Below are 24,609 nucleotides of genomic sequence, written 5' to 3'. Positions count from 1 at the left end.
AGCATGTGAACTGCGAGACAAAATTGCAACAATGCAGTGGGGGCACACAAATTCCCCCCAAAAACCCAAGAAATGCATGCAGACAATGTCGGCAAGGAAGGTAATGGCGACTGTCTTTTGGGACAGAAAAGGTGTGATTTTTGTGGATTTCCTGGAAAGAGGTACTACAGTATACTCTCAAAGGTATTGCCAAACTCTGCACAACCTCAGAAGATCAATACAACACGACAACGCCCGGGTCCACACGGTAAATGCCACTCGTGAAGTTCTCGAATCTTTTAAGTGGGAGTTGTTTCCTCATCCGCCGTACAGTCCCGACCTGGCACCGAGCGACTTCCACTTATTCCCAGCAATGAAGAAGTGGTTGGCTATGCAGAGTTTTGATGACGACGCACAGCTTCAAGAAGAGGTATCCACGTGGTTGAAGGCGCAGGCGGCCGAATTTTACGACAAAGGAATTTCCAAGCTCGTCCATCGCTACGATAAGTGCCTTAATTTAAATGGCAACTATGTAGAAAAGTAGTATTTAAGTGTGGCTTTCATCTGTATATAATAAAAAAAAATTCCAATTCTTTATTTATTTTTAATGCCAGAACGTAATGTACTTTGTGGATAGCCCTCGCATTTAGTATGTTGTCATGTGTCAAAAAGATAACGTGTGTGAAACTTAAGTTTCTAACACCAAATAAAATTTTCAAACAACTTATGGGAATGCACCCGGGTGATGTTTTTGACAATAGCCAATGTTTCGATGTTTACGTTTATCTTTATTGATGTTGCATCATCTATTTGGACCATTTATGGCATTACATTTCATTACAAGTAGTATAAAAGACATTTTTATTTAGTTTACCAGTTTTTGGCTTACAAGGCCGTTATAAGACTCTTAACTATCGTGATATGAAACTCTGGGCAGTGTGAAAAATATCTTGCTTTCCCAATCTGTTAGTGCACATATCCTCCTCTAGGGGCCCATTGTGAAAGAAGTAATTTTGTTGGTTTTTGTGACTGCCTCAGTGCTCTGTTCCAAGTTTTGTTGTTTTTGATTAGTTTCTTCTTTGTTTGTGATTGGTAGGTGTTCAGTTTTGTGTGTTGTATCGTTTGTGGTCTGCTGCATATGGCTCTTTCTATCTGCTTGTGTGGTATAGTAGTTGTCAGGCTCTTGTTTACCAAATATTTTCCTGGCTGCTGATGCTGTCGTTACGGATGCAGTCATTGTTATGTTATGGAAACTGATCTCCTGCGCGTGGTGTTTTCTCTGAGAATCTGTTTAACCCTCTCATAGGAAGAGTACTGCCTTAATGCACTGCCAACTTTCTTTTATGTTATTCCTTTTTTGTATTGTGTCCATCGTTACTTTGCAGTCTCTGCCTCCTCTGGTTACCTGTCTTGTTCAGTGTGGTGTGTTGTTTGCGTGTTCATCTTGTGTGTCTGGTCTTATCTTGATCTGAACGATTTGAGCGATATATGCCTCCAACAGAACAGAAGTGCTGCTGACAAGATGACTCTTGTGTATACTTTTATTTATATATGTTGGCGATGCTGGCGCTGATTTTGTGTTTATCATTTAACGATGCCACTATGGCAACAGTATACTACGACATGTTTTCAAAAAAAAAAAAGAGCTGAAGATGATCATTGCTGACCGAAACCGGTAGTCTGAGAACTTAAAAATTTGTGAACATAGACGTGAAGTAAAGCAAATTTAAATAGGAGGTACGTATGTCTGTAGGTCAATTTTTTACCCGTCATTGTTACAAACGGACGCTACACCTCTATGCAGACACAAATTTAAATACAACGAGCAGACACGTCAATGTCCGGGCGACCAGTTCATAATTTTGTGAAAAAAAAAGTAGTGCATGAGGGAGATTTGAACCCAAATCTCCCCCATCCGTAGTCCAACATTGTGACCACATGATCACAATGCCACTATCCGGCTACGTTACTCAGTGTTGCACATACTAATCTTGGCCGGCCAGAGTTGCCAAGTGGTTCTAGGCGCTACAGTCTGGAACCGCGAGACCGCTACGGTCGCAGGTTCAAATCCTGCCTCGGGCATGGATGTGTGTGATGTCCTTAGGTTAGTTAGGTTTAAGTAGTTCTAAGTTCTAGGGGACTGATGACCACAGAAGTTAAGTCCCATAGTGCTCAGAGCCATTTGAACCATACTGATCTTGGACCGTTCACGACGCACCACGAAGGAATTATCTGAATGGGACGGCAATCAGCAGATGTGGTGTAGATGCACAGATAAACAAATTATTCCCGCTCCATTCGATAATTACTTCGTGGTGCCTCATTTTTTATATATTTTATTTTGTCTTAGTGTACAAGCCGTATTATCGTCCTTGGTTGGCGTATCACCGCCTAGTGAGGGTTTACATGTTCTCGCAGAGTGTTCTCTCGTTGCATTTGTGCCTTGAAAGTGATGGGTGTTGTTCCCCTGTCCAAATGTCAGCGGTTGTCGAAGTCGTCACCGTCTGCAGTCACGAAAGTTTTTTGAACAGCATACATGGATTTTGGTAGTGTTGGCGTTTATTTGTTTTGTATAAAATGAATGAGGAAAACTGTATTAAGTTTTGCTGTAAGAACGGTATAAAGAGCAGCAAAGTTTTATAAATATAAGATATTGCTTTTGTTTAGTCTGCATTGAGTTAAAAAAATGAGCAATATAAGGGTTTCGAAGAAGGCCGTCAAGATGTTGAAGATGGTAAGCGTTGTGGTTGCCCCAACACATCACGAAATCGCAAAAAAGTGCAAGAAATGATTATGAACGATCACCGAATCCCCATCAGAGATATCCCAGATGATACTGGCGTATCAACCGACTCATGCCATGAAACTTTTTTGGATGTTTTCGCTACGAAATGCGGGACTGCAGAATTTATTTTAAAACTATCAAAATTCGCCGAATCAAAGTTGCCCAGAAGTCGCTAGATGAGGTAAACAACAATGCAGGAGAAACGAAACATGTCATAACAGACGAAGAAACCTTGATATACGGATATGACGTCGAAACCAAAGCTGAATAGTCACAGTACAAACATTGTGTATTGCCTTCAAAAAAGAAAAAAAAACGACAAATGCGATCGAATGTGAAGGGTATGCTCGCCGTATTTTTTGGGTTTAACGTCTTAGTGAATCATGAATTCCTCCTACTGAAACACGAGCAAGGAAAATCCGAAAGAAAGACCCTGATAGGGGGCTAAAAATTAATCAGTTTTGCACCATGAAAATGCACCTGCTCATCCATTGTTACCAGCTCCTGAATGATTTGGCCGGAAACAATACTGTAATGATGCCTCAGCCTCCAAATTTCCCAGACATTGGCCCATGTTCTGGTCCTAAATATAAACAAAACCTTAAAGCGGCATCGTTTCACAAGCATAGAGTGGATTTAAAACGCGTCGCTGAGAGAGCTGAAAGCCATCCCACAGGCCGGCCGCGGTGGTCTAGCGGTTCTAGGCGCGCAGTCCGGAACCGCGCGACTGCTACGGTCGCAGGTTCGAATCCTGCCTTGGGCATGGATGTGTGTGATGTCCTTAGGTTAGTTAGGTTTAAGTAGTTCTAAGTTCTAGGTGACTGATGACCACAGATGTTAAGTCCCATAGTGCTCAGAGCCATTTGAACCATCCCACAGATTGAGTTCCAGAACTGTTTGGGGATTGGAAAAAGCGCTGGTATAAGTGTATAATATCCAATAGGGGCTATTTTGAAGGCTGTAACACTGACGTAAACGAATTAATAAAATCATTTCTAAAAAAAATAAATTGCCATTTTTTGAAACTAGTTGTATTGTGTGTCACATACTTTGAGAGTCAAAATTATTAAGGCGATTGAGGTACAGAACTAGTGATCAGAAAGTAAGATTTAGCGTCTTACATTTTTCAGCAGCAAGTTAAGTTCGCAGTAACTCTTGGGTTATTCAGATAGTTAGTTACTCAGGGCGTCCATCCTAAGAGTCATCGGCAACGTTTTCACTAGTATTTCGGGAGATATCTGCAACTTTGTTTTGGGAATGTCTAACTGGAGTCTGCCCAACAAACAAATACTGCCGATCACGTCTTTCATGTGACGCCCAATGTCGACAGAAAACGTCATTTTGTCTTCCGTTATAAATAAATTGATTTTTAAAGAGGAATTTTACGTACCCATGTGATAGAGCGGTCCCAAATTAGTCTAGCGCGCGATATTCGCTTTAACGATGCGTATTAAGAGGGACAATGAAACTCGAAGAAAAACCTGTACTCCAGCAGCAACTGAGCAGTGCTGCTGCATAGCAGTAGCAGTCGGCGCGGGCCAGGGCAGTGCTGTCGCTGCTGGAGAAGTACGAGTTATTCTTCGAGTTTCACTGTCCCTGTTAATACGCATTGATAAAGCGAATATCGCGCGCTAGACTAATTTGGGACCGCTCTATCGAATGATCACGTAAAATTCCGCTTTCAAAATAACTTTGTTTGTAGCAGAAAACAAAGCGACGATTTCCGTCGACACTGGACGCACATTAAACACTTGATGGGCAGTATTTGTTTGCGCTGACTCCAGCTACAAAGTGCAAAAATGAACTAGAAAATATCTGCCGATACATCAGAGAAAACGCGCCTGACGATTCTTACAAGGGAACCTCCCCATCGCACCCCCCTCAGATTTAGTTATAAGTTGGCACAGTGGATAGGCCATGCAAAACTGAACAGAGATCAGTCGAGAAAACAGGAAGAAGTTGTGTGGAACTATGAGAAAAATAAGCAAAATATACAAACTGAGTAGTCCATGCGGAAGATATGCAACATCAAGGAGAGCGTGAGATCAGGAGCGCCGTGGTCCCGTGGTTAGCGTGAACAGCTGCGGAACGAGAGGTCCTTATTTAAGTCTTCCCTCGAGTGAAAAGTTTAATTTTTTATTTTCAGACAATTATTATCTGTCCGTCCAAAGTAGCGAACAGTAGTCAACTACCAGCAAGGGAGCCTCGTTAGCAGGAATACTCTATCTTCCGTGCGCTGTAGTCGACTGACGTCGTGTGTTTCGATGTTTGTTTAGGTGTAGCGTCCCCATACTACGGCGCAGTTACCTCGCATCGGACGGACGAACGGACAGACAAATAATAATTGTCTGAAAATAAAAAGTTAAACTTTTCACTCGAGGGAAGTCTTGAACCAAGGACCTCTCGTTCCGCAGCTGCTCACGCTAACCACGGGACCTCGGCGCCCCTGAGCTTACGCTATCCTTGATGTTGCGTATCATGCGCATGGACTACTCAGTTTGTATATTTTGCTTATTTTTTTCATAGTTCCTCACAACTTCTTCCTGTTTTCTCGACTGATCTGTGTTCAGTTTTTCAAGGCCTATCCACTGTGCCAACTTAAAACTAAATCTGAGGGGGGTGCGATGGGGAGGTTCCCTTGTTAGGAGGGACATTCTGTATATTACGGGGGTCACTTTGCATGATAAATCGTAACGACGTGCAGTGGGGCAATTTAAGACTACTAACATGAGTTCGCCAGGCAAAATATTAGTCATCTCATAAGAGAGGACACTGTTCGCTTTGCAGCACAGTAGATGGTACAGAACTGGTATCAGGATGTCACATGACCCTCAGCTGCTGGCGCGTCATGGCAGTGAAGCAGTGTCTTTGTGCCAGCCAATTGCATGGAATCAGTGTAGTACAAATGGTCATCGCGAAGAGATGACGGAATGACAGAAAGGAGTAATCGTGTCTGAACGTTCCCATGACCAAACTGTGAATGCAGTTGCCCGATTTGATGGTGTAGCAACACACGTTGCCCAGAGTGTCTACAAGGAATTCTAAACCAATTGCAGCAATGCAGCACAGCATAAAAAGAATGGTCGTAAAATATTCTGACGCACCAGACTGTAAACGAGCGTCACGCGTTATCATTGACAGTCGGTTTCAAACTCGACAGGAATATCTGCTGTTAGTGAATACAAGTGCCTTTCAACCAGCTGTTGAGCGAACATTGCGAAGGAAAGTGCATGCAACAGATATTTGCTGTCGGGTACATCTACATCAACAGTCCGTAAGCCACTTGACTGTATATGGTGGAGGGTATTTTTGGTACCGCTGACTGATTTACCTCACCCCCCCCCCCCATCCCGTCCTCTTTCCCTACTCCCTTCGCGACTGGTGCGTGGGAAGAAAGATTGTCAGTGAGCCTCTGTGTTAGCTCTAATTTCTCGAGTTTTCTCGCGAGATGTTAGTGGGAGAAAGTAATATGTTGCCCGACTCTTCCCGGCAAGTACTCTCTCGAAATATCAGTACCTAACCTCTACGTGTTGCACGACGTCTCTCTTGAAGCGTCTGCCATTGGAGTTTGTTGAGCATCTCCGTAACGCTCTCACACCCACCAGTCGATCTTGTAACGAAACTTGTCGCTCTTCGTTGGATCTTCTCTGTCTCTTCTATCATTCTTACCAGGTAAGGGTCCCTAATTGATTAACAATATTCAAGAATTGGTCGAACAAGCGCCCTGGATATTACTCCAAGATATTTTACGGTAGGATACCGTTTCCAGCAATTTTGTCGTTAATAATGCAGTTGTGGATTTCTTTTGCTATGGATGAAAAATATGTTACATTTATTTAGGTTCAGGGTCAACTGTCAGAGTCGGCACTATTCATCAGTTCTCTGCAGGTCATTCTGCAAATCCTTACTCTCTTCAGGTGTTGCTACTTTGTTATAGACAATCGCTTCATCTGCGAAGAATCTGAAAGACCTTCCAACGCTTTCTACTACATCATGTATACACTTTATAAACAGTAATGACCGTATTACACTCCCTTGAGGTACTCCGGAAATTACCTTTACATCTGTCGACTCTGTTCCGTTAAGAGCGATGCAGTAAGTTCTGTTTGCAAGAAGTCTTGATCCTGTCGGAAATCTGGCCCGATACTCGGTAAGCTCGTGCTTTTTTTACTAAACGGCAGTGCGGGACGGTGTCAAATGTCTTCCGGAAGTCAAAGAACACGTCACCAACCTGAGCGCCCTCGTCTACAGCGCCATGGATTTCATGGACGAACAGGGCGAGCTGAGTTTCGTAAGACATCTGTTTGCGGAATCCATGTTGATTTTTATAGAGGAGATTTTCATTCTCCAAAAAATTCATAATTTTTTAACATAAAACATGTTCCACAATTCTACAACAGATTGACGTAATCGATACATGCCTGTAATTATAGTCTGTTAAATAAGATCGTGGTCGAGTTAATCAGTACGGAAATGTGTTTGATAACAAGCTAGAACATACACATACATCATATATGATCTCCGAGACATGCTCGAAATCAAGTTTTCCGCATATTCATGTGGAAGAGACCTCGAAATGTGTCGAATTTGCGTTGGCGGGTGTTTAAAAGTGAAGATCTTTTTTCCTTGCAAACTTCTTTTCGATGTAAGACCACGCATTTTGAATAGAATTAGCGTCAGGCGACTGTGAGGGCCAATCCAGTTCTTTCTTCAGTCGCTGCAAAACCTGCTGCGGTGCTTTGGATCATTGTTCTCCTGCAGTGTCCAATTTTCATTTTTATCGATGAGGCAATGTTTGACAGGTGGTATGAAACATCTTTGATAAAAGCGACAGGTAAGCTCCACTCATGTCTCTTGTTGTGTATCTCAGTCAAAAATTAAAAGTAAACTAATCCTGTATTGACACTGCGTGAAGGACAGAGGCTCCCTCTGTTTGACTGTAAAAGAACTAAGGCAATATATGTGTATAATGCCGACCACGTTGTTGCTTAACAGACTGTATGTGCAGCTGTCACACGATCTTTCTAGAAAATGCGAATGACCTACGTTTTTTTCCAGTCGCTAGTTATACCCTTCGTTGATTCAGCGAACTACGATAAACTGCTACTGGAAGGGGAGCAAGTTCTTTCGCATAATCTCTGTAGATTATCTCATCTGGTCCTGATACGTTTACGCCACTGAGGGACTGTAGTTGATTTTCTGTTCCACGGTCGACTATCTCACAATCGGTCATTTCGAGGTTCGTACGAAGGTTGAAAGGAGGGACAGTGTAACCAGCTTCCGCGGTGCAACAATTTCGGAAGACCGAATTCAGTATTTCGGTCTTCCCTCTGTTAGGCTCCGTTTCGGTGCCAGTATTGTCACTGAGTGACTGAGTACATGATTTCAAATCGATTACTGATTTTACGTAAGACCAAAACCAGGTAGGGCTTTTAGTCAGATCGGTTGATAAAATTTTTTTTTCAAAATCTTTGAACGCTTCTCTCGTTGCTCTTCTTGCGCTCATTTTCTCTTCGTTCAGCTTTTTTTAAATTTTTTAGGTGCATTTTGACTTCTTTTGAATCGATGGTACAGCTCTCTTTGATTATATAGCAGTGTCCTAATACGGCTATTAAACCCCGGTGGGATTTTCCATCCCTTAAGGCCTTGCTCGGAACATACATTTCTGGAAAAAAAATTAGTAAACATTTCTAGAGGTATCCACTTCACTCAAGATTTATTGTTGCAATACTGCATAAGTCGTGCATGAAATGGTTATACTTACAGATCAATAGCACAGGCGGTTCTGAGGTACTAAGTATCAACCCATGCTGAAACTTCCACATTAGCATGTGGTGTGGCCTCCAAGGGCGGCAATGCCGGCACTGGCTCTGGCATCGAGTCGATCGTACTGATGGCGAATACTCTCCTCGGATCCGTTATGCCACGCCTGCTCGATCTGCTCACGTAATTCTGTAAGAGTTGTTTGATGGGTCACACGAGTCACTTCTCGTCTAGTCATATGCCACACGTGCAGAGGTCATGCTGGCGGGGAAGTTGCCGCACGTCTTGCAAAGACGTTGATTTTCACGGGCAGCGTGTGGGCGAGCATTATCCCATTGGAAATACACGTCATCTTCCTGTTGCAAGAACGGGTCTAACAACGTTCTTCACGTACCGAGCACTGGTTAGCGACCCCTCCAGAAACACCAAAGGTGGCCGAGAATTGTAGCTTATCGCGCCCTAGACCATAAGGCCTGGTGTGCGGTCGGTGTGTCTTGCAAGAATGCACTCTACAAGAAAACGGTCACTTGGTCTATGGTTACGCGCAAACGACCATCACTTACATGCAGCAAAATGTACTTTCAATGCGGAAGACCACAGCGCGCCGTTCCATCTTCCAAGTGATCTTTTGACGGCACCAGTCGAACCGTGCGAGTCGACGCTGTTGCGGCAGTGCAGGCAGGCTAGAGATGTGCGTGCCCTTAGTCCCACTGCTAGTAACTGGTTCATAACAGTGCGTGTTGACACGTCTGGGCTCACAGCCTCTTATCTTTGCTGTGGTAGCTGTACGATCTGCCACTGCTGTCCCTGCAGTATGACGACCCTGGCAGGCGTCTGTGCTGCGTGTGAGAGTGTTCACATGACTCACGCAGCACCTCCAACTTGTGTGACAGTTCTCCGAATGGACCATCCCGCCACAATCTGACCACTTTCAAACTCACTCATTCGGCTTAAGAAGCACGTTGCTTGCTTGCTTCACACGTTTGCACCACACTGAGCCTTCTGACGACTAACGTTCCCTATCAAAGGGTAGACAGACATGGCGCTCTGGTAACTATGTCATTAATGATCTGTTGGCGGAGAACGTTGAAACCTTTATCAGTACATCTACCATCCCTCAGGTGGCATACACTGTTATTGGATCAAAATGGAAATTGTCTTTCCAGGTGTACTAATTTTTTTCCGGCAGTGTAGTTATCTAAGGGGTACTGAACGTTGCTTTTGAATTTTTTCCACTTGCACTTCGCATCTTCGTCCTCAGCACTGAATATTTGATGTTGACTACACAGGTGCTCTGTAATTTTGTAATCTGCCACAACTGCTAAGCAAATATTTTCCTACCTTTCTTAACATTCCTTGTAATAACAACAGTTGTATTTACTATCATAGCTTTATGATGATCGATACCTTCCTCTACGTTAACAATTCGATAAGCTCAGGACTGTTTGTTGCTAGGACGTCTAATACGTTACCTTCACGAGTTGGTTCTGTAATTTATCTTCTCCAAGTAATTTTCGGACAAGACATTCAGAAAAGTGCCACACCATCCTTCCCTGTCTCTGGAACCAGTTTTGATTGCACGACTCTCGCAATCTCTACCTAGCACGTTGAAGTTACCACCTATTACAACGGCATGATCAGTGAGTTATTAACCATATTCTGCAAGTCCTCTCTGAAGCGCTCTATCACTACAGCTCCTGACGCAGACAGTCTATAAAAGCATCTGATTACCATTTTTGATGGACTTTTGATGCTTAACTTCACCCAGTTTAATTGTCATTCGGCATCCGTGATTACCTCGCTAGATACTATCGAATTCTTCACGCAAATAAATACCCCGCCACCATTGTAGAATAACACTTCCTAACGACAAATATTCCGACCTGAACTTAGGACTGCTTTGCTATTCACTTCCGGTTTCGACCAAGTTTCTGTTCCTAATACTATCAGAACATTGTGATCTTTAATAAGCGATACTAATTCTGGGACCTTTCCTTGGATGATCCTGCGGTTCACTAACATCATATTAACCTTTCCATATCCCATCTACAAGGACGAACCTTCTCTGAGAATATTCTGACTGATGCAACTTGGATTTTGGCAGCCGTTTCTTCTTTGAGCCTAAGGAAGGTTTCCTCTAGACTATAAAAAAGGCCACGTGCAACCCCGTACCATAGAATCCGCTTCCTGCGTATAGTGCACACCTGACCTATTAAAGGAAACGCTACAATTCTCCACCTGATATCTGAGGTCGAGAAATTATCATCTGATATCATTGAAGATTCGGCTGGGCCTCTGGTTTGGATCTTTCACTCTGCTCGAGACTAGAAGATGTGACTGATTTGACTACGATGCAACAAATAGTGAGCTTAGACTCCACCCCCAGTGCGATCTTTGCTGCCTTCACCAAATCAGCCATCTGCCGAAAGGAACCAGGGATGACTTCAGAACTCAAGCTGCAGGTCATATTCATGCCGTCATGTGCCACTTTTTGCAGCCGGTTGCATCGAGCCGCTCGATAGCCGCTGGCAGAGTCTCCTCAACGTCTTGGACGAGACCCTCCGGCAAACGCACCAGGTGCACACTGGCAATTATTTCCTCCCCTGTGTGCTGTTTTCCTGAGGAGGCCCATTACCCGCCTGACGTTACAGCTCCCATGCGCCCTCTGCACTTGTTTGGACTGGGCAGAAAAATCGGCCGCTGACCGAACAGTAAAGGAACCTGTACCGCGTCAGAAGTATTATCAACACTGGGTAGCAGCTCGCACTTGTTTTTAAATTTTAAGGAGCCAGTCGTTAAGTGTGTCCCTTCTTTAGTACTCTGCCGAGTGATATGTGAACCCATCACTGTCCGTCACTTCCTCTGGAGTGAAAAGGGACTGGTCAGATATTGTGTGTCGGAAGACGCAGCGATAGCCAGATCATCAGCGAATTCCAAAGGCACCAAAGGTGGCGCATGTCTCGGCACAGGTGCCCGACGTCGCCGCAGCTTTGAGCACTAACCAGAAGTCTGTCGACCGTGGTCAAAGCAGATTTCAGCTGTTTACAGACAGGACCCAACTCTCCTTGTGTCCGCCCACAGCAAACACAGCTCCTAGTCATATTTTACTGTCTAAAGAAACTGAATAAGATCTCAAAAAAGAAAAAAGTTATCAGGGGTGACTGAGAAATATCCTCGCAAAAGAGAATATTGTCCGACAGTCCGGCGGCCGGAAGCTACCCGAGAAAGTTGCTTCATATAAAGACATGCACTAAAATTTATGCAAGAAACCTTAGAGTACGTTAGTAGACATTAGTCTACAGAATAAAATACACAGGTGCACAGTTACGAGGGTGATTCAAATGAAAACCTTAAATTTGTAATAATAAATCGAAATTTCGTTCCGTTATCCTGTAAGTTGGTATAGGTGGCAGCATACTGTAACGTCGCAGTATCAATATAAAGATGGCCGCCCCACTTGCGACTTGCACCAGGGAAGAACAGCGTTCTGTTATTCGGTTTTTGCGTAGTGGAGGTGTGAAACCTATTGAAATTTATCGACGAATGTTCAGTACAGTGATGCATGTTTGTTACAGCAGCAAGCTACGAATGGAGTAGGAAGTTCACAAATGGTGTGACTTCAGTGGAAGATGCTCCTCGTCCAGGTCAGGCACAACGAGTTGTGACTCCACAGAACTTTGCAGCAGTTGAAGCCATAGTGAAGGAAAACAGCCGAGTGACACTGAATGACATTGCAGCATGTTTACAGATTAATCATGTGTCAGCACCCCACATTGTGCATGATGTGCTCCAGTTTCACAAAGTGTCTGCAAGATGGGTGCCACGGCTGTTGACTCCTGAAATGAGAGAACGACGTGTTGATGCATGTGAAGAACTCCTTCGGCGCTTTGAACGAGAATGTGATGGCTTCCTTGCAAGAATCGTTACTGGGGACGAAACCTGGGTTCACTTCCACCAACCGGAAACGAAGAGAGCGAGCAAGGAATGGCGCCATTCCTCGTTACCAAAACCAAAGAAGTTTCGAACAGAACCATCAGCAGGGAAGGTGATGCTGACTCTCTTTTATGACGAAAAAGGCGTCATTTTGGAGCATTACAGCCTAGAGGGACCACTGTCACCAGTGCATCATACACAGATCTCCTAAAAAATCATCTGCGACCTGCAATCAAATCAAAGCGACGTGGATTGCTGTCAGCAGGTGTTCGTTTGCAACATGACAATGCAAGGCCCCACACTGCCCGTACAACAGTTGCAACAATCACAGACCTGCATTTTGAGTCTTCCTCATCCACCATACTCACCAGACCTTGCCCCAAGTGATTTCCATATGTCTGGACCACGCAAAGACGCAATGGAAGGAAAGAAGTTCCGTTCTGATGAAGAGGTACGCCACGCGGTGCATGAGTGTTTGCGTGGACTACCAAAATAATTTTTTTCTAAAGAGAATTTATACACTTTGTAAGTGCTGGAGGACTTGCATTGAGAGTGGGGGAGATTATGTTGGAAAGTAATACAGCTTTCTACCACTTATGCACAGTAAATAATATTTAAAAATTTTTTTAAGGTTTTCATTTGACTCATCCTCGTATTAAAATAACGGTAGTATAGCTACTAGATACACAGACATGCCAGAAATGTGAGAATTTAGACTAAAGTGCACGCACTAAATGATATCAAGTCACTTCTAGTTATTAGACGCTCGTAACAACTCACAAACGATACGGTGTAGCCTGACGTGCTGTTGACGATAGGGAGCAGCCGGGTACTTTTCAGAATGGCTTGTCTCACAACGGCACTTACAGCTGCACGCTTTCAGTGGGCCAAACAACACAGAAACTGGACAGCATCTGACCGGATGCGCGTGGTGTGGTCCACGAGTCGCGATTTTGCCTCTTTTCGAATGATGCCCGAATATGGCGTGGGGAGAAGCTAGTTCAGACCAGACTAGTAAGTATCAACACTTACACACTAGACAAGCACTAATTTCTTAGTAGAATTACAGGTAAAATTTCTTGTGGATAAACATCATGTGTTTTTAATGCAGTGGTTTCCATTGCCCTCTGCATCGTCATGCCGTTGACCATAGCTGATTCTTCAGTCTTTAGTGGCAGTATCCCACCCCAAGAGCAAGAGGGCGCTCTGATCTCTATCCACTTTCCCGCCCTCTTTGATGAGGGAGCTGGAAGGACAAGGGTGATTCCTTATACTGAAAATCTTGGGCCGCCATTGCTTAAAATTTTTATTCAAAATGTAAGCAGTGTCTGGGATCTAAATATGACATGAAGTAGTGATAGGCTGTAACGAACCAGCCAGCAGACTGACACCAACCGTCCCGTATAATAAGGATTTCCTGTGTTTGAGAATAAAAAAAATTGTCCTGTATGTAACTTGTATGAGATGCTAAAATCCCCTTTTTTACTATTTCTCAGCTAATTTATGTTATTTTTGTAAATCAGTTGTCGAAATCCGGTTAATTTTACGCCTGTATGTCGTTGAACAACGTACCGAAGTATGAATTTGTCTTATAACACGTTTGTCAGAATGCGGTACAGTACATCACATTATTTGTACAGCGCATTTCAGTTTGAATTTGCCTTACTTAAATTGTAGCCTAAGCCAAATGAGTTTGAGAAGTTGCGACAGCAATTTTATTTAAACGAGTCAATACTGACTGCAACTACACTCCTGGAAATTGAAATAAGAACACCGTGAATTCATTGTCCCAGGAAGGGGAAACTTTATTGACACATTCCTGGGGTCAGATACATCACATGATCACACTGACAGAACCACAGGCACATAGACACAGGCAACAGAGCATGCACAATGTCGGCACTAGTACAGTGTATATCCATCTTTCGCAGCAATGCAGGCTGCTATTCTCCCATGGAGACGATCGTAGAGATGCTGGATGTAGTCCTGTGGAACGGCTTGCCATGCCATTTCCACCTGGCGCCTCAGTTGGACCAGCGTTAGTGCTGGACGTGCAGACCGCGTGAGACGACACTTCATCCAGTCCCAAACATGCTCAATGGGGGACAGATCCGGAGATCTTGCTGGCCAGGGTAGTTGACTTACACCTTCTAGAGCACGTTGGGTGGCACTTGATACATGCGGACGTGCATTGTCCTGTTGGAACAGCAAGTTCCCTTGCCGGTCTAGGAATGGTAGAACGATGGGTTCGATGACGGTTTGGATGTACCGTGCACTATTCAGTGTCCCCTCGACGATCACCAGTGGTGTACGGCCAGTGTAGGAGATTGCTCCCCACACCATGATGCCGGGTGTTGGCCCTGTGTGCCTCGGTCGTATGCAGTCCTGATTGTGGCGCTCACCTGCACGGCGCCAAACACGCATACGACCATCATTGGCACCAAGGCAGAAGCGACTCTCATCGCTGAAGACGACACGTCTCCATTCGTCCCTCCATTCACGCCTGTCGCGACACCACTGCAGGCGGGCTGCACGATGTTGGGGCGTGAGCGGAAGACGGCCTAACGGTGTGCGGGACCGTAGCCCAGCTTCATGGAGACGGTTGCGAATGGTCCTCGCCGATACCCCAGGAGCAACAGTGTCCCTAATTTGCTGGGAAGTGGCGGTGCGGTCCCCTACGGCACTGCGTAGGATCCTACGGTCTTGGCGTGCATCCGTGCGTCGCTGCGGTCCGGTCCCAGGTCGACGGGCACGTGCACCTTCCGCCGACAACATCGATGTACTGTGGAGACCTCACGCCCCACGTGTTGAGCAATTCGGCGGTACGTCCACCCGGCCTCCCGCATGCCCACTATACGCCCTCGCTCAAAGTCCGTCAACTGCACATACGGTTCACGTCCACGCTGTCGCGGCATGCTACCAGTGTTAAAGACTGCGATGGAGCTCCGTATGCCACGGCAAACTGGCTGACACTGACGGCGGCGGTGCACAAATGCTGCGCAGCTAGCGCCATTCGACGGCCAACACCGCGGTTCCTGGTGTGTCCGCTGTGCCGTGCGTGTGATCATTGCTTGTACAGCCCTCTCGCAGTGTCCGGAGCAAGTATGGTGGGTCTGACACACCGGTGTCAATGTGTTCTTTTTTCCATTTCCAGGAGTGTATGAATCAACGGTGATTACCTGTAGACAACAGACGTCGATCGTCAACGGTCGCCACTCGACATTAGTTGTTTGGTATCCGAATACGATTAACATCGAAGTAATAATGTGTAATTCGCCTTATAAACGAATTAAACGAATATGTGTTTACCTGCAAAGATGGAAAAGAAGTGTCCTTGACTAGGAAGCGTCAAGAACAATTCTTTCACGGTGAAATGCGCGTACAATTACAGTTGTTAGTATGTTTTGAAATTGTTACGAATGACAAGAAACTGTTGACTAAACCTAAAGAAATAGGTGAATACTATTTGTCAGAGGTTAGCCTCATGATAAAGATGTATATTACTGTACAGTGTTTAAATTCTTCAGTGTTTTGTAAGCGTTTATACATTCAGAGTTCTCAATTCAGCATTTTAGACTAAACTGATTAGCATTTGTTTTCTGGTTAATGCGTAGAACATGTCCTTCCCTTAATAAAATAACAGCTGATCGGCGTACAAATTTGGAGTTGTCACTGAAGTCTCGTTCTGGGACGCTATAGAAGTTGGCAACCCTAATATGCACCTCCTGTGAAGTTCTTCGAGAAAAAGACGCGAGCACATAAAATACTGCCTGCCATCCATGTCATCTAGGGGCGAGACGACTGCAGTGAGGTAACAAAGTCTTCCCCGACTTACAGGGAAATCCTGTCGGTTCTCCAATCTTCTCTCGCTCTTCAATTTCCCGCAGGTATGAGTCGATGAAGTCCCGCATGTATTCGTCGGAGTACGTCTTCTTGTGTTCTTCAATAGATTGCTGCGTAAATGCGAAACATACAAATTACAATGTAAACCAGAGTGAGAAGAAAGGTGAAATAATAAGAAGCCTCCGTCAGACGATAAAATATCACATTAAGTACGAGAGTCGTACCAAAAGTATTGTTCCCAATGAGCTACAGGCTCGAGGGAAGCTGCTACGCTAAATCCGACAACAATGCCGTGTGCAGTGATTCTCCCACTCTTGAGCCCGCCCGTCTGCGATTCGCTACGTCGCTCATTGTTGGCTTGGCAGCTGTCAGAGATGAAAGTGTTGATCACTGCTTCCGCCAAATGCGAGGTTCGAGCAGTAATCCGGTTTCCCCACGCAAGGAAGTTACCGCCTGTGGATTCATCGGCAACTGACAGGTTTATGGTGAGGAGTGCATGTCCATTCAGCAAGTCCGTAAATGGTGCAGGGCTTTTGCTGAGAGTCACACGGAAGTCACACGGAGTAGAATACCACCAGTTTCGGATGTGTTTGTCCAGAAGATCAACAGCGAGCTGCTCAATTATTGGAGGATCACTGTCCGCGAACTTGTTGAGCGCATTCCTGAAGCTTCCCATAGCACAATTGAAAGAACTTCAACAGAAACGTTGGGTTATCGCAAGGTGTGAGCTCGCTGGGTTCCTCGGATGCTGACTGACGGACACAGCGAGCAACGCCGTGACTGTGCTGGCAAGTTTCTTCAGCAATGTGAGTGGGGAAGCAACAAGCAGAAGTGGTTGGACTCTATCGTCATGGCACATGAAACGTGGGTGTGTCATTACACCCCCAAAACAAAACAACAATTTCGTCAGTGGCGTCACTCCGGTTCACCGCCACCAAAGACATTCAAACAAACACAGTTGGCAGGAAAGGTTATGGCGACTGTGTTTTGGGATCGGAAGGGGGTATTCCTAATCGATTTCATGCAACCTGAGACGACAATAAACTCAGACAGACATTGAGAATCACTGACCAAACTCCAGCGAGGAATCCAGAATCGCCAGAGAGGACGACTGATGGAGGGCATAATGCTTCTCCACGACAATGCTCGACCCCACATCGCTCATCAGACACAGGAGCTTTTGAAGAAATTTGGGTGCACTGTTATGCCCCATCCCCCATACGGCCCGGACTTAGCTCCCAGTGATTATCAACTCTTCCCAAAACTAAAGGACGACTTAGGAGGCAAATGCTTCAAGAGCGACGATGAAGTCCGACCAGAGGTCACATGCTTCCTCAAAGGATTGGCGGGAGACTTCTTCGACTTAGGACTACAAAAGCTGGAGCACTGTCTTCAAAAACATGTCGAAAAAAATGGGAAAAAATTCGAAATTTGCTGAGGTCATTGGTCCCTAGGCTTACACACTACTTCATCTAACTTAAACTAACTTACGCTAAGGACAACACACACAGCCATGACCAAGGGAGAACTCGAACCTTTGATGGGGGGTAGCCACTCGGACCGTGGCAAGGCAGCTTAGACTGCACGGCTACTCCGCGAGCAAAAATGGAGACTCTGTTGAAAAACAGACAAAAGTGTAAGCTTTTCAATGATGTATAAATTAATAACAGTAAACAATGCTTCATATTTGTAAAAAATATGGGAACCATCCATACTTTTGGTACAACACTTGTATGAAGCTAAAAGTGAATATTCACATCTGCTGAATAAATTTGTGACTCAACAATGGGATAATTATTAGCGGTAACCAAACAAAAGTTACTTACCAGAATGCATCTTTCGCTCTGCAGTGGAATGTGATGTTTTGAAAGTTCCTGGCAGATTAAAACAGTGTGCTTGACCACGACTTCAACCCAGAAGCTTGCCTTACCAACTGAGTTACCCAGGCACTACTCACGACCCAATAACGGTGGATGTAAAGCTGTGATGGCAGATCTTGTTTTGGCTCAGTCACTGCCCGTGAATGGCAAAGTTTTGAGTCAGAATTTCAGGTCGGCACACAGTTTTAATCTGCCAGGAACTCTAAAAATTAGTCAGTCACTCAAAAGCATGTCGAAAACTCTGTCACTAAATTCGTGTCCATAATTATTATCACATTTATAGGGATTTTTAAAACATTAGTATCACCAGATTCAACTAAAATACTGAAATAAATGGCTGTTGGTGTGTCAGAAGTTGCAATGAGAAATATCTTTTTTTATTTCATGGTGGTGACTAGTTTAGGACACCTGCGTCCATTTTCAAACTATCTGTATCGTTAAGTGTGACATTACAGGCCTGTGTATAAAAACAGGCCTGTGTATAAAAACAGGCCTGTGTATAAAAACTGCCCCTGCAGTACGATCAAAGCGGCACTATGGCCGACCACAGCAAACAGACCACATAGAATGGACATTAGAGTGTTTTCTAGTTAATCTCCCGTGCGTACTTGCTACGTATATGTAAAATGTGGTCTAATAATAATAGCTGAAAAATTCTCTTGCTGGCGCACAGCAGAAGCGAATATTGTCCTCTACATCTACATCCCCTTTAAAAGCCTAACAGAGAAGTGGGGAACCAACTACCTCAATATTCATTCCGTCTTCGTCACCAAAAATTTTGGTATGTGAACATATTCGCGCTCTAAATCCTTTTGCGGAGTCTTTCTGTGTCGTTAAGCTTTCGCACTCAACATCTCCCACTCACTGCCACTGTGCATTGTCGTATTAGCCGCCGCACAGCAGCCTTCAACTCGGCGCGGCGTGCTACAACACGCGCGGCACACAGCGAGTGCCGCTGGCGCCGCACACGGTGTCAACAACTGGCGCCAGTGAACGCGTCGTCGCGGGGTTAGCGGCAACGTACACACCACTATCGATACGGATTACCCTGGCGGCGCTGCCCTTGCCACCAGAGTGAGCAACCGTATAAGGGCGCCATCTACCAACACTCTGATTGGCCGAACCTGCGGATTTAAGCGAGCTCCCTGAACCCGTTTAACCAGTTCAATCTTCGCCGATGACTGTGTTACTACCTGGCTGCTGGATTCACGACGACCGAACCGTACCGTGGCCTCCCTGGCTGGAAACTTGCGACGCGTCGGTATCGACTGGTTGGTAGTGGTTTGGGACTTGTATTCTCTACTAGTGACTCTGAGTTCTCCTTGGCGTTACAGCCAGCGAAATGTTGTATAGTCGAACTTAAGTTTTGTTTTGAGTGACAGAAGGTCAAATAAATTTGGTTATCACGGAATATTTGTTGTGTTATAGTGTGGACATAACATCCATGTATGTCTCTCGCCCACAGTCTTCTTTTTCTCCCATTGATATACAGTACACCCCACCGCCACTGTCTCCTCTTTCACTCACTCTTTCTCCTTTTGTCTTTATTTCCTACTCACGCTCTCTCCACCATACCCCGGCAGCTCAAAAATTCTGGCTGTCCAACTTATTTTATCCCTGCACCTACGTGTTTCAAATTTCGGTTCAAAATGCGCCCTCCTCTATGCCTGCGTGTTAAAGTACGTCGGTCTGGGAGGGTCTAGATGTCTAAGCCTGTATATACACTCCTGGAAATTGAAATAAGAACACCGTGAATTCATTGTCCCAGGAAGGGGAAACTTTATTGACACATTCCTGGGGTCAGATACATCACATGATCACACTGACAGAACCACAGGCACATAGACACAGGCAACAGAGCATGCACAATGTCGGCACTAGTACAGTGTATATCCACCTTTCGCAGCAATGCAGGCTGCTATTCTCCCATGGAGACGATCGTAGAGATGCTGGATGTAGTCCTGTGGAACGGCTTGCCATGCCATTTCCACCTGGCGTCTCAGTTGGACCAGCGTTTGTGCTGGACGTGCAGACCGCGTGAGACGACACTTCATCCAGTCCCAAACATGCTCAATGGGGGACAGATCCGGAGATCTTGCTGGCCAGGGTACTTGACTTACACCTTCTAGAGCACGTTGGGTGGCACGGGATACATGCGGACGTGCATTGTCCTGTTGGAACAGCAAGTTCCCTTGCCGGTCTAGGAATGGTAGAACGATGGGTTCGATGACGGTTTGGATGTACCGTGCACTATTCAGTGTCCCCTCGACGATCACCAGTGGTGTACGGCCAGTGTAGGAGATTGCTCCCCACACCATGATGCCGGGTGTTGGCCCTGTGTGCCTCGGTCGTATGCAGTCCTGATTGTGGCGCTCACCTGCACGGCGCCAAACACGCATACGACCATCATTGGCACCAAGGCAGAAGCGACTCTCATCGCTGAAGACGACACGTCTCCATTCGTCCCTCCATTCACGGCTGTCGCGACACCACTGGAGGCGGGCTGCACGATGTTGGGGCGTGAGCGGAAGACGGCCTAACGGTGTGCGGGACCGTAGCCCAGCTTCATGGAGACGGTTGCGAATGGTCCTCGCCGATACCCCAGGAGCAACAGTGTCCCTAATTTGCTGGGAAGTGGCGGTGCGGTCCCCTACGGCACTGCGTAGGATCCTACGGTCTTGGCGTGCATCCGTGCGTCGCTGCGGTCCGGTCCCAGGTCGACGGGCACGTGCACCTTCCGCCGACAACATCGATGTACTGTGGAGACCTCACGCCCCACGTGTTGAGCAATTCGGCGGTACGTCCACCCGGCCTCCCGCATGCCCACTATACGCCCTCGCTCAAAGTCCGTCAACTGCACATACGCTTCACGTCCACGCTGTCGCGGCATGCTACCAGTGTTAAAGACTGCGATGGAGCTCCGTATGCCACGGCAAACTGGCTGACACTGACGGCGGCGGTGCACAAATGCTGCGCAGCTAGCGCCATTCGACGGCCAACACCGCGGTTCCTGGTGTGTCCGCTGTGCCGTGCGTGTGATCGTTGCTTGTACAGCGCTCTCGCAGTGTCCGGAGCAAGTATGGTGGGTCTCACACACCGGTGTCAATGTGTTCTTTTTTCCATTTCCAGGAGTGTATATTGTCTCCACTGAGTTGTATTTTTTGTTTCCACTGTCTCCTCTCTCTTTTGATCCCTCTGATTCTATCTCCGTCCATCTCACTTTGTCTTTTACGTCCACTGTCTGTCACTGACGATCAATATCTCCTCTCTCTTTGGCTCCCACTGTTGCTGTCTTCATCTCTCTCTCTCTCTCTCTCTCTCTCTCTCTCTCTCTCTCTCTCTCTCTTTCACTGCCACTTTGTCTCTCCCATCACTGTTTCCTCTCTTTTCATTTCCTAATGAGTAACGGAAAATATGTTCAAAAATGGAAGAACAGAGAAAATGGGAGAATGTGAAAAACAGAGAAGGAAAAATAATGTGTACGGAACTGAAACTTAAATTAAGAATAACAACGAAACATGCAACAGAAAAAATGGATGTTCCAGTGTGTGGGTCCCTTTTTGGATTAAAGTAAGAGCCTTTAACTCTTTATGTAGATTGTTCTTGTTCTAGTATTTTGTAAACTGAGCTGTTTGTTGGAAAAACAAATGTTATATACGGCAAATTTCAGAAGACGTAGGTCGTATGCCCAATTCTTTGAACAACCTTCTACTTTGCGTTGAAGAGCTCCCCAAAAATTATGGTAGTCTAACAAATGTCACTGTGGAAAGAAAGTAAGCAAAGTAATCTACCTATTGTAATTTTATGTCACCTGTGATAACATTCACATTCCAAATAAGGATATGTTTAACCATTAGGACTTATTTAGCCGTTTCAGCAGTTCTGTGGCATGCTTCTCCCAAACAAATTTATTGTGACGTTATAATCCCAGGAATTCTACACTGTCATCCTTTTCTATTTGCTCTTCTTCATACTTTATGAATATACTGGTTGGAAACCTCGTGCATGTAATGAACTGCGAGCAGTGAATATTTTGAAAGGTTGATGGCTGTGAGTTATTAATGTACATGATAATATCATGAGCAGTCCTTTCTAAAACTGTATTCAGCTTGCTACTTATTGCAGTTATTGTATCATTAGAAAGCCTCTTTGCATCTGGCACTGTAACTGGTAAGAGATCATTACTATAGACAAGAAAAAGTAATGGCCCTAAGATGGACCGATGTAGGACAGAAATCATAATTAATTCCCAAGCTGCTGATGACTGATAGCTTAAGACACTGGTTTGTCCTACTGACACTCTTTGTTTCTTGCTTACGAGGTATAACTTGAACACCTTCAAAGCATTGCCCGCGTTGCCACAGTATTCTAATTTCCTTAAAAGGATAATGTGATGTACATAGTTAGACACTTTTGACTAATCTCAGCAGAGAACTGCAACTTACAATTTATTATGTAATAAATTAAGTGTATTCTCACTATACAGGATGACTCTTATTAATGTTTAAAAAAAACCAAAGCGACGTAGATGACGCTGAGACAAGTAATTTAACGTAAGACACATGAGGTCGTAAAGGTCGAGAAATATCCCAAAAATGGATGAAAAACGTTGAACGTATGACATCACCAGATGATGTACCTCGCCGCACGTGCAATGGTTGGTCTTTCGCGTGAAGGGATGATTGAGCGATGCAATACTTGCATTCATACACACTGTAAAAATTTCGAACACCTTTCGTAAATGTAATCTGTTGTAAACACAGAAGTAACAAAATTATTACGGTACAATATTGCAGTGCCTGTGTTATTCTGAATTATCATACAAAGTTCCTTTGGACATGCATGCATGTTCTGACGGACAACTATTGTTAGGTGAAAAGGTTACGAGCTTTTCCCCTCTAATGTTTTAGTTATGTGAGTACTAACATCTTGATACTCTCATGTAAAAGATTTAGTATGTTTTAAAATAATTTTAAAAATCGTATAATAATCTACCATACCGGTGTATATCTAAGGGTTGTTATTACTTCTGATTTATTGTTATACAGACATTCACCTGAAGATGTGGCTTTTAGTGCCACGAAACCGGTAGTGCTCCAATAGTAGAGGATTAAATACCCAAGATGTCATTAAATGTAATAGCAATTGCGAAAATGTGCTATCGTCATCTGTAGAATGTAAAGATAACAACGTAAATTTGTATCGGACGGGGACTCGAACCCGGATTTCCCGCATGTCGCGAGCGGTCGCCGTACCATCTGGCTTACCGTGCACCACTCGGGGCCAGACCCAGATTTCCGTATTATGTCAACCATGCGTCTACAACCTGTACTCGAACATCCATTATGTACGTTCCCGTACAGGTGAGACATTTTACTTAAATGTCGGCGGATAAATACGATACTGCAGTGCCTGTGTTATCCTAAATTACGATGCAAAGCTCTTTTGGCTATGTATGCATGTCAGGAATATACATAATGGATGTACGAGTACAGGTTGCAGACGCATTGTTAACGACATATGGAAGCTCGGGTCTAGCTGTGAGCCGTGCACGGATTTTTTCTTTTTTTTTTTTTTCTTTTTTGGAAAAGCGGAAAATCCGAGCTAGAATCCCGGCCCAGCACAAATTTTAATTGTTGTCATTCCATTCTACAGTTGATGGTTGTCTGTATACATTTAATGTACAAAATTATTGTCCTCACTGTAACCAAGCAAAAGCCGTTCTTATTTTGTGATTATTTCCTTTTGACCCTTCTTTTTTTGTTTAAAGACATTATTCAGTGAAGAAAACGTAGGTCATCTTCTGGTAATGAGTCGGTTAGGATACTCATTTACTTGTGACGCAATGTGGGAGGTTTTTGTTGTTCTGTACTTTGCAATAAACCAGCGGGACCGGCAAGTAAAATGATAAATCTTATCTCACAATAAATACAAAACTGTCCAATGCAATGCAGAAAATACTACCTGACAGACGCAAGACTCTAACCCTGAGCTCCACGCACTAAAGTCGCTCACGTGGGCCCAGAGCCACACGGACGTGAATGCTTGACTTGGGCTCAACCGCTCAACTGCTCAACCGCTGCTTGTGCGGTGGTGTACGTCATCTGGTGAAGTGACTTGTTCAACATTTGTCAACAACTTTTGCTGTTTTCCCAATCACTTGTCTGAGTGTCAGTTACAGAATTCGGAGGTTTTTAAGTGTTAGTAAGAATCACGCAGCCTTTCTCAGTACCCAAACTTTTCAAAAATGCAAACTGTGGTTTGGACTGTATATTATAAGGGGCGATCAAAAAGTTTCCGTTTGAATGCATTGTTGTAGCCTATATGCAACGTAGCACAAGTCAGATGCAGGTATCGAAGCAGTGACATTTAGGCAAGGGACTAGTGTGGTACTCGTGTCTTTCTGATGTGTGTGCAGTAATGTGG

The 24,609-nt window shown here is 44.8% G+C and overlaps 1 protein-coding gene across 1 annotated transcript in view; it reads right to left on the bottom strand.

The window, feature by feature from the left end:
- The window catches only part of LOC124738352 (probable cytochrome P450 304a1), a 157,110-nt gene that overhangs the window by 23,446 nt on the left and 109,055 nt on the right, over nucleotides 1-24,609 (bottom strand). Inside the window, exon 5 of the mRNA XM_047248602.1 lies at nucleotides 16,296-16,413. Within this exon, the coding sequence (XP_047104558.1) occupies nucleotides 16,296-16,413 (118 nt within the window). The remainder of the gene's footprint in view (nucleotides 1-16,295; nucleotides 16,414-24,609) is intronic.

Source organism: Schistocerca piceifrons, chromosome 1, assembly GCF_021461385.2.
Source record: "Schistocerca piceifrons isolate TAMUIC-IGC-003096 chromosome 1, iqSchPice1.1, whole genome shotgun sequence".
Lineage (NCBI taxonomy): Eukaryota > Metazoa > Arthropoda > Insecta > Orthoptera > Acrididae > Schistocerca > Schistocerca piceifrons.
The sequence above is the reverse complement of the archived record's forward strand: the minus strand, read 5'-3'. Positions and strand labels throughout refer to the sequence as shown.